At 42.5% G+C, this 12,588-nt stretch overlaps 1 protein-coding gene across 4 annotated transcripts in view; it reads right to left on the reverse strand.

Moving 5' to 3' along the window:
* Nucleotides 1-12,458, reverse strand: part of prkd3 (protein kinase D3) — a 31,626-nt gene extending 19,168 nt beyond the window's left edge. Inside the window, exons 1-2 of one of the 4 annotated variants that reach the window (XM_028395227.1) lie at nt 12,116-12,458; nt 10,773-11,432 (exon numbers count right to left, since the gene is read on the reverse strand). In XM_028395227.1, coding sequence (XP_028251028.1) covers nt 10,773-11,066 — 294 coding nt within the window. In that variant the 5' untranslated portion in view covers nt 11,067-11,432; nt 12,116-12,458. Of the gene's footprint in view, nt 1-10,772; nt 11,433-11,617; nt 11,688-12,115 lie in introns of those variants that run through there. The other 3 variants (XM_028395225.1, XM_028395226.1, XM_028395228.1) reach the window with 3 other exon arrangements.
* Nucleotides 12,459-12,588: the final 130 nt, after the last annotated feature.

Consider the following 12,588-nt stretch of genomic DNA (forward strand, 5'->3'; position numbering starts at 1 on the left):
ATGGCCATGTGATTACAGTAAGGAAAAGTATGCTGCTTGACCTCAGGCTGCCTCACACCTTTATTAGTCTGGCAGCGGACCAGACAGATGTGGAGGACAGTTAAGAGCCCTGCTTCTGATCACGCTGCATGGGTTAAAGGTTGTGCATACTGAAAACGTATACCTTAATGCTGCACATAGAAAGGCGGTAGTAGTGAAGCAGAAATGAAACTAGAATTATTTTTTTATCATTAGGTCTATAAAAAAACTAAACAATATGTTTTTCTTCTTGACAGCCATTCATACACTAACCAACAATACAGCATTTCTGGATTCTGTCATCCTTCCTTCCTACATGGTAAGTAAATAATCAGACACATTCAGACTTTAAATGACTTTTAAATGACTTTAAAATGCCTCATTTAAGGCATTTTTCCAAACTTACACCCACTAAAATGAATTTAAATTAATTAAAAATGTCATTTTGTCTCACAAACCTCATTCCGCTAAACAATAAAGAAGATTTTGGAAAACATAACTTTCATTTTGGCCATTTAAATGCAACAGTACACCTGGGGAAATAAAACAGAAAGCTCAAAGTCCAGCTGTTCTTAGGTGTAAGTATCCAAACATGAATGGATGTGCTCACACTCAACTCCGCACATGCAACAGCACTAAGAAAGCAGAGATTATCTGACTTCCAAACAAAATCGAAATATTTCATCAAGGTGCAGAGTTCTTGTGGAATACTTAACCAGAGTCAGGAGGTAGAAGGGCCTTGTTTATTTTGCTTGAGGTGGCGTGATAAAGACTGTCACAAGATCCTTACGATACAAGGTGCTTTTATTCAGCACATAAATAGGTCCATTGACTGATAACCTTCCAATTATAATAGTGCTAAGACACAGATCAGTGCCCCAGAGACACAACAGGAGATGTTGCATCTTAAAAGGAGGCCAATAAAAAGAAGTTTGGTGACTCGAAGAGTTCTGTTGTATTGCAGCATTAATATATACAACATGTGGCTCATCAACATGCTCCACAGTAAGTCCTGAAACCGAGAGTTCCACTCAGCTGTAGTGAGGCTTTCACAAATAGGAAAACAGTTTTTATGTCAAAACAATGGGGAAACCATTGTTTGACTTTGAGGTGCATTTTAACGCCCACAACAAAGGAAAATACACTTCAATACTTGAATACGACTGCATTTGGAAAATCCAATTATGCGCTCACGCAAACCTTGGGGGGAAAGCGGTGTAATTACTTTGCTCAAGTCACATCAAACACAATGTGGAAAACCGTGTTAATTTATTAGAGTCAACAGTGGAATTGTATTTGTTTTCATTACATATTATTAATGCAATACCAAGCAAGAGTTTTCCACGCAGCATGGTACAAAAAAAAAACACATGGGCGGCAAATTATACGATTACAAGATGTGGGCAATGACAGCTGCCAAATAATTAATTTGTCACTCGGCGTGATGCATCAAAGGAGGGCACACTGGAAACACTCCTGTTTTCCACTGCCTTGTTCAACATTAAGTGTTTTTGCTCCTCCATTAGTAGTTTCCATATACTTTGGCAGCATGATCACCAAATAATTTACTTGGATGGTGCAGATGTCTTATACTACTGCAGGTATGAAGAAAATTAAGTATGAACATACATGTCATGTAGTTGTTACAACAAATATTCTAATGAAATCTAATTATAAAGCTATGAGCACATGATCTTACAAGTGTGCATGTAGCCACAATATGAACAGAGCACATTCATAACTGACCAACAAATGGTATATTGCATGATGAATATTGTTTTGTACTGGCTAAGTGATGTCCTTCAACTTCTTCCCAGTAAAATAAATGTTACTAACCAATACTACTATTTCAGATTATATCATATACTAACATTTTTTTCCACATTTTGATAAACTAAAACAGAAACATGACCTTTTTGTTGTTTTTGCAATATTACACTGATTAATATTCATGCTTGAAACCCAAGAAAACATGCTCCACAGATTATCGACATTTCTTCATGTGGGAGATTTGTCACGCAAAGTGATACCTGCCACAGCATGCAACAATTCATTTCATTTCATTTAGCAAGAATTTAAAAAATAAGCTTCCTTTCTGCTCTACAACCAGAGAATAGAAAAATCCATCATGCTTCAATTCAGTGTAACACTATATAAAACTGTTTGCTCCCCAGGCTCAGGCCAAGAAAAACCCGCTACAGCTGAAGGCAGAATAATGGCGCGGGGGTGGGGAAGGGTACAAGTAGCTGACTGACAACACGCCACCCCTCATATGGTTTATATTCAGGATGGCATCTTTGTACACTTTCAGGATTAAACACACTCATCCCAACACTCTCCGCAACACATCAATCATATGAGCTCCTCCTAAAGCTTCTTTTCCACTGTAAAAGGAAGACTCCACTAAAGCTAATCAACTGAAACAGCCGCATGCAGCGGAAAGGAAACTCATGTGGTGGCTTAGTGGCAAGAGAAGCTGTGACTTTCTCACTCTACAGACTGACTAACTTGTTTTCTTCCATGTGGTGGAATATGGCTCATGGTCCATTCATAGGTTCTGCTGTATGAGGCTGTGTCATCACGGAACACAGCAGCACGCTTCTAAAAAACAGTGGATCCAGTCTGAATGATACCTGATGCCTCTTCACGCTCAAGCCACGCATGAAATAAAGCTTTACTTTAAATACATCCAATTTCAACGTGCATGAAACCATAGCAGTGCATTGTAACACACACCACACAAGCTGAAAAATCAAAAAACAACATGCTCACTCTGCTGCTTTTACAGGACGATGGCAAACATCATGACAAAGAAACCTATTGTTTGACCAACCTCTCAGTGCACTGCGGCACTTCTCAACACTGTAGCCTGGCTTCGGCAAAGCTGACTCTTAGTGTAAGCTGAGAAACACGTGGGTTTGTAAAAGTGCCAAGTGTTCATATGCAATTAATTCACTGCTGGTTTCCTTCTTGTTGCAAGCTGAGACCCGTGTATGTGTCTGATTGCAGCCTGTGTGAACTTGTGAGTAAGTGTCTACATTTCTGGTGCAGACAAGGTGGAATCACAACTCTAACCGCTGAGCTTCGGTCCATGGCTTTCTCCAGACCACAGCATAGTAGGAGACTCTACACCTGTCATCCTAGACCTCTTTCAATCATCAGGAGACTTTAGGAAAGCTATACCGCTTAACCAATTCAAATTCGACCCAAATAACTGACAGTTTCCAGCCAAATCTCAAAACAACGTGGCTGTGAAGCACTCCAAAGAAAATCCCACTATTATTTCACCAGGCTTTTGATTATTTAGATCCTGGGAAATAATACTCTTTTGTGGTAATTTGGCCTAAAGTACAAAAGCACTGAAGTGAAGAGGAGATAATGGTGGTGAGGTCACTGTTTGGTTACTAGCCACTGTATCCTCAATGGGAGCCAGGTGGCTTTTAGCCTAAAAGCTCCATTTTTTTGTGACAGAAGCTGCCTCATCTCTCTTTGAAGATACTGTCCTCTACATGTGTGCTTGTTTGTCTGACTGTGCACGCATGAGTGTTGCTTGCATTAACAGTGTCCAGAGGCCAGGCAGAGAAGAGGAAGGCTGAGTCACAGAATCTAAGGCCTTGCAGGAAGAGAGCAGTGTGATCTAAGACATGCTTGGCCAGGCCCCCGCACACTGCTGATGACTTATAGCTCTGCTGCAATCCTTCGCCAGCACCTCTGCCCCTGATATACTGCAGTACACACTCCATCTCCCCTTTCTGGCCTGGAGGAACAAGGGAACAGCTGCCAGATTCACCTCCACACGGGGCAAATAAACAGGTGAACCCGAGGGGAATTTATGTGAGATTGATGGAAACTGCACTTTCTCTTTTTCTGCTAGAGCAAGAGGTCAGGAGGTGTGCAGTAATAGCAGGATGCAGGAACAGGCTGCTGTTGCTCAACAAAAACATTAATAATTGCTGTGGGTTCTCCTGCAGAATGACTAGCTGCTTGAGGTTTCCACTTTCTTTATGATTAATAACAGAGACCTACTTTTACAGATGCTCTTGTGTTGAATTAAAAGTTTCACAGAGAAGTACCTATGCAAAAGAGCTAAACTAAACACTCAGCCCGGCCAAATTCCAACACTCAGGCTGTCACCTTCTTCAAAACAGAGACACCAAGAGGCGATTTCTCTGAACGTTTAAACACACAGACAAGAATAATAGCAAGTGCAGTGTGCAGAAAAGCCATTTGAGCACAGGCACAGGCTGTGCTGCTCTGCCGACCACAGCAGATTGGAGAGCGGGAGCAGAGAGAGAATATGGAAACAGGGAGCGGCTCTGACTGGAACTAACCAGCAAGTACAGCTGGAGAAAGAGACACAGTGACAAAAAAGAGTCATGCTGAGTGGCTGACTGCTCCCCTTGGGTTAAAAATGCTCCAACAAACCAAACAAACAAAAGCGAAATTGTAGTGCAGCTACTTTTATTTCAATAAGCATGTGGTGCTTTTTTTTTTATTAAGGTTACTTGTTCAACAAGACGTTTTGCTTTTAGAGCATTTCTTTCTGTGTTCTCGTTGTATCAACATGCAATTTCACTTCCTCTGCCACCTTCCTATCAGTTTGACAGATCACTCTCTACAGTGAAAGACAGGAAAGGCAAACAGAGCTGAGAAAACAACACAGAATAAGACATTCTGCAACCTGCTCATACTACAGGGATCAATAATGCCATTTAGCATGTTAACAGATCTGCTAAGGCCATGAATATTACATGTGTTTGTACACGTCGCCGTGTTCTTCGGGTCAGAAAATTGACATTGGTGATTAACTAGGTCAAACAGGCTGATTGTGTCCTTGTCATTAAGCCAAGTTTAACTCCTTCTCTTCAGCACTTGTCATGCTTGATGTCCTTGGAGTGTGCTGAGGTGGTGAGCAAGTGCAGCCAAGAGTTAAAAGAGAGGAAAAGTTAATGAAACTGTTAATGAGTAAATTAATATAGGAAATGAGCTACACCTCGTCACTGAACCGTGTTATGGCACAGTTACAAATTTCTGAATGAAAACTAGTGGTGTCTTCTAGGAACTGTATGAATACATGTGGTTGGCTTCACAAAGACAAAGTCACCAGGATTCGTGAGTATTAAATGGTCCTACATCACCACAGCCTACCACTTCAATGTAATCACAATCAAAGCGCTTTCAGGCAGCATTAGCAGAGATTGGAGTGATGGGAGATTATCTCCTACCTCTGGCTAAAGTCAAGTATGGTGAAGGACATTCAGGGAACCTAGAGGCACAGGAATTCCAAAGCAAAGCCACGCTTGGTGGCAGAAGCGGCCTTCTACTGATGGTTTTGGCACACAGCATCAACGCCCACAACCCCCTCTGTGCCCCACGCAAAGCCTGCCAAAAGGGCTGTCCCAGCCTCCCCTGCCCCCTTTCTCTGGAGAGGACCACGCTTCTCCACTCTGTCATTCCCTGACTCTTGTGGCCAGGCGCTGTGTTCTGCCTTGCCACTTTACATTTAAAGGAGAGCGAGGCGGTGGAAATGTGCACTGCAGATGGTAGAAATTACTTAGCTCACTTAACTTCAGAGATATTTTTTTCCCTTTTTCTTCTCTCTCTCCCTTTTCCACAAATTACTCCAAGACTGGGGAAATTGATAGATTCCTTGTGCAAGCAGGCTTTTAAGATGTAGGATTTTTGAGTTTTGCTCTGCAGTCCACATTGTGATATCAATTCAGCCAACTCAACAGCATTGGAATTATCAGCGGGACAGTTAGAAAAAGACTAAGGCCATATCAGCATGTTTTAGAACCCATACCAACAGTGAATATTTTGACTCAGTTAGTGACCTGTTTTTTTCTTAAGGAGCTGAATGTGCTTTCCAGGAAGCGTCTGGCCCCATGTATATCACACATAAAGCCTTGTGCTGCTGGGATGTCGTCGGGGGTGAAATATGTCCGCCGGCTCCATAGGAACATGCAGATGTGGGTTTATACTTTTGCAGGGAAAGAGAGAGGAAGACGACGGTGATTTATTTCCCGTGTGTTTGGGTTAGTGTTGGTTAATGTGAACTGCAGTCCCCTCTGCACCCTTCCTTCTTTCAGTTTTCCCCTCTCATTTTCTTCTCCTTATAGCTCTGTTATTTTCTAATAAAGCTCTTTTCATCTTCCTCTCATGCCCAGCCTTTATGATCAGCCTTTACACGACAGAAAGATCTCTCCCTAATGAGAGCGCAGTCATATACTGATTCAATTCTTTGAAGCTTACCAAAGCTAAACTCTCCGGTCACAACTGGACACAGCTGAGGAAAAGCTCCCCAAGGCAGAATCATAAAAGCACATGGACGCAAATCAAAGAAACATTTCTCTACTGTTGCAACTCTTACTAATCTTGAGGAGGAATATTAAGCTGATCTTGTGTTCTCTGCCAACTGTTCATATCACCTTGCAAGTGATATGACTCAAAGGGTCAGAACAATCTGAATCCATTTGTTTCTATGATTATTTTGCTATTTGTTGTCCAGTACAGCTTGTTTCTGACTCAAAAAGCTCTTTGTCTTGCTAATTACAGAGGCAGCTGTACAGCCCTCAACCAGAGACTGGGAGTTACGGCACTGACAAAACCAGTGGGGAGACCTGTGGCTGAGGCAGCTGCTTTTCACAGTATTCAGTGAAAATGCAGCAACATCCTAAAGGGCAAGCACAAAAATCAAGGTATATATGAAACTAATATTTGAGGCCAAGGTTAAATGTTTTTTTCCATTACGTAGCAAATTTCAAATTTCTTTTTTTCATTTTGTTTTATTGTGCTTTTTGTTACTGATGCCAAATTTTACATTCCCCATTTATTTCACACATTCTATAAAGGCTAAAAACTAAACTGTTGACGACAATATCGAAATTAGAGCATTCATACTACCATAGCAAGTGCTTAGCTTCAAATATTTAAGCTTCCTAGCAGTCTAATCCCACCCATACCCAGCAACATCACATCATCCTCCAAAAATGCCTGTGTGAAGAGGAATGTTTTGTAGCTGGCTGCCTGTCCAGGCTGACCAGCTGGCTAACTGGGAGTCATTCTCAGAGAGTCGTGAACTTTTGTCCCGCCACTGCTCCCTCGCTGGCTGCACGAGAGGACTTGGGCGACACCAAACAGGAAACACTCAACAAGTGGAAGCTATGGATGTTTATCTCGCGCCATTCATCAAGACCCAAAAACCAGACAGAGAAGTCAGGACCCAGAAAGTGAAACAAGGCAGTCCCAGCTAGGAGTTGCATGTAGCCACAGTGGGGCCATCAAAGGGCCATCGTGGGTTAGATCTGGGCTTTATGGTACCCAAGTGTGGGTGGGGGGTTGTCCACCACCCAATGGCTGGCTCCCCTCATGCTTTCTCACAGTCTTCAAGGAGCCTGGCTTACAGTTGAGACTCTTGTACTGGAGTGGTGACACTAAAAACTCATATTTTCATATTCAGTAAAATGCAAAAGCAGAAACCGCAATAGCTACCATAGGAGACTGAGACTGAACCTATCAGGATCAGGTTGCCCAAGACTAAAGCTAACCTTAACCGCTACAGTTGGTGATTGAGGTCCAAATCACTACTATCAAAACCAACTTCAGACCAGCAGAGAAAACAGAGCGAAAGCAAATCTATTCTGTGGAAGCTGTCCAAGTCATGTGGTCGAGTCTTTAGCAGGAAGGGGAATGAGCCATGCAAAATCTATACAATACACAGCTTTTATAAAAGCCTGCATGACTCCCTGTCAAACAATGAGACTGATTCAAAGCTGAGGAGTTAAGGAAAGATATGAAATGTCAACCTTGGAGACATGACACATTATACACAATAACAGACAGCACACGCAAACATCTCAAGATGTTACAGCTGTCTAACCACATCTAGTGTGCATCTGCTATAGTGTGAAGGTTCATATAAATGTCAATAACAAGCAACAGACCAAAGGCGGGGTGACTGAAAACTGGACAGAAGCTAGTGTGCATAAAAAGTCAAGAAAGAAAGAAAAACCAAAAATGTTGTAACAGAAAAGTAAAGCAGTCACTTCACCAGAAAGTAGCTTTTTGTCCTTAAGCTATGGTCACGCGCTTTAAGAAGATACTGAAAGAATGTGACTGCAGATTTTAAGATACCAATATCACAGCAAAAATAGCTCCAGGGTTTGCAATACACAGCAAAACTGTAGTTTCCTGCCTTTTTGTCATCTATAGGAACCATACTAATTGAATTACAATATAATTACACCATTACAATCCAAACATGTTTCAAGCATTTAGTTGTGGGTAAATGCTTGAAGTTAAAAGATCAAGTCACCTCTAGATGTTAACTCTATAAAATGTGCTTTACTAAATCAACAGGTTGGCTGTGTACAGGGAAAAACCTAGAGCAGAAACAGGACACAGCAGGGAAACATCCAACATGCCTGAAAGCACCTTGGAATCCAGTGGAATGAGCTCACAGAAGCTGCTGATGAGAGTGCATCTGGGTTAGTGTTTTTTGCACACACACCTACATACTCAGCAAGAAGATGGACAAATTGTACAGCAAGTATATTTGAAGACTGGTAAGTACATGCTGCTAAAACTGACTGTAACGGTTCACAATGCTGAACACTGCTGACACAGCAGAAAACCTGACAGTGAAGTGCGCAGATTTGCGATGGGATAAGCATCCCTGTTTGTTGCATGGCTAAGTGGTGAGTCACTGTAGAGAAGCAGGCCAGCTCTCAGCGGAGGAAACGGCACCGCAGAGGAGAGAATGCACTTCTATTCTCTATTCCAGACTTTATCTCTACGCAGATATTACCACACGAGGCCTGAAACCTTTTTTTCCGTCCTGCCTCTGCTGACAGACACCTGAAGTTCTGCTGAGTGTAGACATCCTGGGACAACTGTCAACAGCTGAGGTTGCTGGGGTCCGACATCCTCAGCTGGGAAAGTTGGCCGGCATGAGTGGACTTTACAACAAGGCTCAGCACTGTCAAGCATATTTTAGAACAAGAAGTGAGGCAGGGATGGACTGAAAGAACACAAGGCCCATAGTCATATTTTCCATTGATATCAAAGCCATATGGCTGGATTTCATGAAATATCTGAGGCAGTACACTGCATTTGGCCGAGTTTATCATAGAAGAAATGCACAGTAATGTAGATGAACAGGCTGGATGTGTTCTGCACTGTATATGAGGACAGAGTGTATAAAGTACAGGATCTTCAGGCGTTTATTGTGCATATAATAAAAAGAATATAGAAGACCGTACCAGACTCTGAAACATCTTTAGATGAACTGCACAAAAGCACAAAAGATGATCTTGATCTCATCTTGGCATATAATCAGCATTCACACACGCACCGTGAGTGACTGCACTCGTTTTCTTTAAGGGCTGCTCTTAAAGCATCATATTTCCCACCCTTTTCCTGTTACAGATTCTTGCCACCATGCCAATATGTTACAGCATCCATGTAAATATGCGCAGTGATGAGATTTTCTGCTCTGCAGACCAGAACTGTTCATAACTAGCTAGTGAGAATCAGCAGACCTCGTAAAGAACAACAACATTACCCTGCTCCTCTGGAATGTCAACTTGGACAACATGGAAGCAAAGGACACAGGCTCTGCACAGATAGCTCCTTCACTATCTCTCATGCATCAGTCAGTGTATATTCCTTTTTTTTCCACCACCCTTTTATTTTAATCAGTTTTAATCATCAAGCCAAAACAACACTATAGCTCTGACCTGCCAAAATGTTCAGATTTCTAGTGGCTGATGAAAGTGTTTTGTTTAATCACCCCCTTTTTATACAGTCAGTGATAATTACAGACACAAATAGAGTAATCATCATTATTCACAAGAGGTTAGAAAACCTGTGGATGCACATAGAGGCCATTTCATTATTTCAGCAGGCTTTGCTCGCCATTAATCCCACACAGCTATGAAGTACAGCACACATTCATGGGTTCAAAGAAGACAATAGCTGAGTCGGAGATTTAGAGTGCCTACATATGTTAGGAAGTACTGTGCGTTTAATAGAAAAATACTACCTCTTGTTTTCATTTAGAAATAATTATTACTGTCTAAAAGTGGAATTCTCTTTATCTTATTTTGAATTTGTACAATGAATGTTTTTTCTGACAGAGAAAACCACTTTGTTTAAAAGCCATAACATTTGTGGTGTTGCAGCTCATTATAGGGGACTGCTTTAAATTAAAAATAAAAAATGTTTTCAGCGAAGATGAACAAGAAGCTAGCACTGCTGATTTGGACTTCTCACACAACCAAAAAAGAAATTGGAAATTATGTTACTTGTGTTTAAAGCCACTTCTGATGCTGAGGCTAAACTCCAGTGTCATTACAGCACATTAGCAATGTCATGGAAAATAAATCCAGTCCAAAATACACAAGATGAGCAAAACCGCTGTGTAGTTCTGTGTACGTGCATGAGAGTATGATTTTGTATGCATGCGCTTGCATCATGTCCAGTAACATTACACCGCAGTGTAAATAAGTGGCACTACTAGACTGTGCCCTGTAACTGGAGGAGCATCAGTACTCCATGTTTCTGGGCGTTTGACTCATTTTAGAGGCACATGGCCCAGATGTCTGCCTTGAAAAACAAACCCTAAACAGATGACTGTGGTAAATGGCATAACACATGCTGCCTCATCATCATGTAGGTCCACTATGTGTCTGTGGAGAGCCTTTCACTTTAGAAAAAGTGTGAATTATGAAGCTTTTTGAAGGTGACATCCCTACCTTCTGATCCACTATGGAGCACACCAGGTCCTTGACGGCAGACAGTGACAGGTCGCTGGCCTCCAGGTTGACGGTCTCCCTGGTCAGTCCAATCTGCAGCAGGAATGACACCCCATGGAAAGAGCTGCGGGAGTTTGTGGGGCTGGGGGCGCTGTGACTGTGACTGCCGTTGGACAGCCGTGTGTAAAGCGGTCCAGGTGTGCTCGGTGACAGGGCGGATGGCGAGGATGGGTGGTGCGGATGGAGAGAGTGGAGGAAGGCTCGAGGTAAGGATGGGGGAGAGGAGGCAGACATTGGCTTTTTTCCAGTTGCAACGTGCAAGGCCGAACAGTGGAGGACTTAGTGAGGACCGGCTGGATCTCTGTGGACACACTCGTGGTAGGGGGAATCTTTGGTCCTCATCAGTAGTAGTGAGTCAGCACTGTGTGTGTTTTTATTATTAAAGTGGCATTGTCTTACCGACATTAAGAGGACAACAACCTATCCACCCACCTGAGCTCACGCAGCACGGACTCATTTATCAGATGGGCAGGTGATGGAGAAAGAGTCTCTGAACAATCCACAGACTTCTGCAGAAAAATCACTGCTACAAACTTCATATCCTGGAGTTTTGTTCGTTCTTCTTACTGAAGTCAGTAATCCACTCTGGCCACAGGAAGCCTGTCACCACAAACACACAGAGGCACAAACACACACCCTGCTATTTTTATATTGAAAAAATATTCACCTATCAGAAAACAATCATTCAGAACACATGAATGAAAAGCCTCGTTTGTCCATACTGTAAATACTTCTGTTATATGAGTTTAGACTTTGTTTTTGCCCTTGCAGGAACTGTTTCCTACCTAGAAATTGTAGATGATCTCCTCATTGTTTGTGCTCTCTTTGCCTCGCACTGTTTTGGTTCTAAGTGCTTCCCGTAGTTTCATATAAGTTACTTCATACTTCCCTTTGTGTATGTAGGAGCTTCGACTTATACAATTTGAGTATAACGTCATATGGACGACCCCCCTACCACGTACCAAAGTTACTCCAGCGTAACTTTACACTAGTGCGCACAGCTATTCAAAAACAGCCACAACAAGATGCGTAAAAGTTGATAAAGCGTATCATTTCTGTGTTCAAACTTCACAAACATCTGGAAGCGGGGCTTCTGAACATCTGCACCCCTCCCACTTTCGGTTGGCTTGCTGGCAGAACACGACCCGAGAGCCGAGACTGCCAGCAAAACAAGTTATACAAGCCCCGAATCTGCACATTCAGAAAGCACTTTCGCTCGGCCATTGTCTTAAGCTCGTTTAAAACCAAACACCGAACGAAATGTTTCTGAAAATACACTTTACCTTCACTCCCAGCGAAGAGCGCTTTTCTTTCCATTGTGAAGAAACTTTTTAACTCCATCAACTGAGGAAAGCGGAGTCTGAAGTTAAGTCTTCTGCACTTTCTGGGAGTCGCACACCAAAGCGCGGCGCAGTGGTCTACACATGATAAATACCGACTTTGGTTTTGCACACAAGCTCGCTGAGACTAACCGTTCCGTCCATTTATTTTATTTTTATTCCAGATTGTAAATTCATGCGCATCTTATTATCCTTCCAGCTGTGACTACTCCCCCTGCTAGACGAGGAAAAGAGCTGCGGCTGCCGCTGGGGCTTGGAGTCTTTTTATTATCTCCGGATAACTGACTTTCCATGTGTGGGGAGGAAAAACAGAACTACAGTCCATGTGAAGCAATGGCGCCTCCGATGGAGCTCGTACCAATGCGCATGTGCCTTTCTTTTCCGTTATTTCAACTTGGCCATGCCAAGAAAAAAAA

Source organism: Parambassis ranga, chromosome 22, assembly GCF_900634625.1.
Source record: "Parambassis ranga chromosome 22, fParRan2.1, whole genome shotgun sequence".
In the NCBI taxonomy this organism is placed as follows: Eukaryota; Metazoa; Chordata; class Actinopteri; family Ambassidae; genus Parambassis; species Parambassis ranga.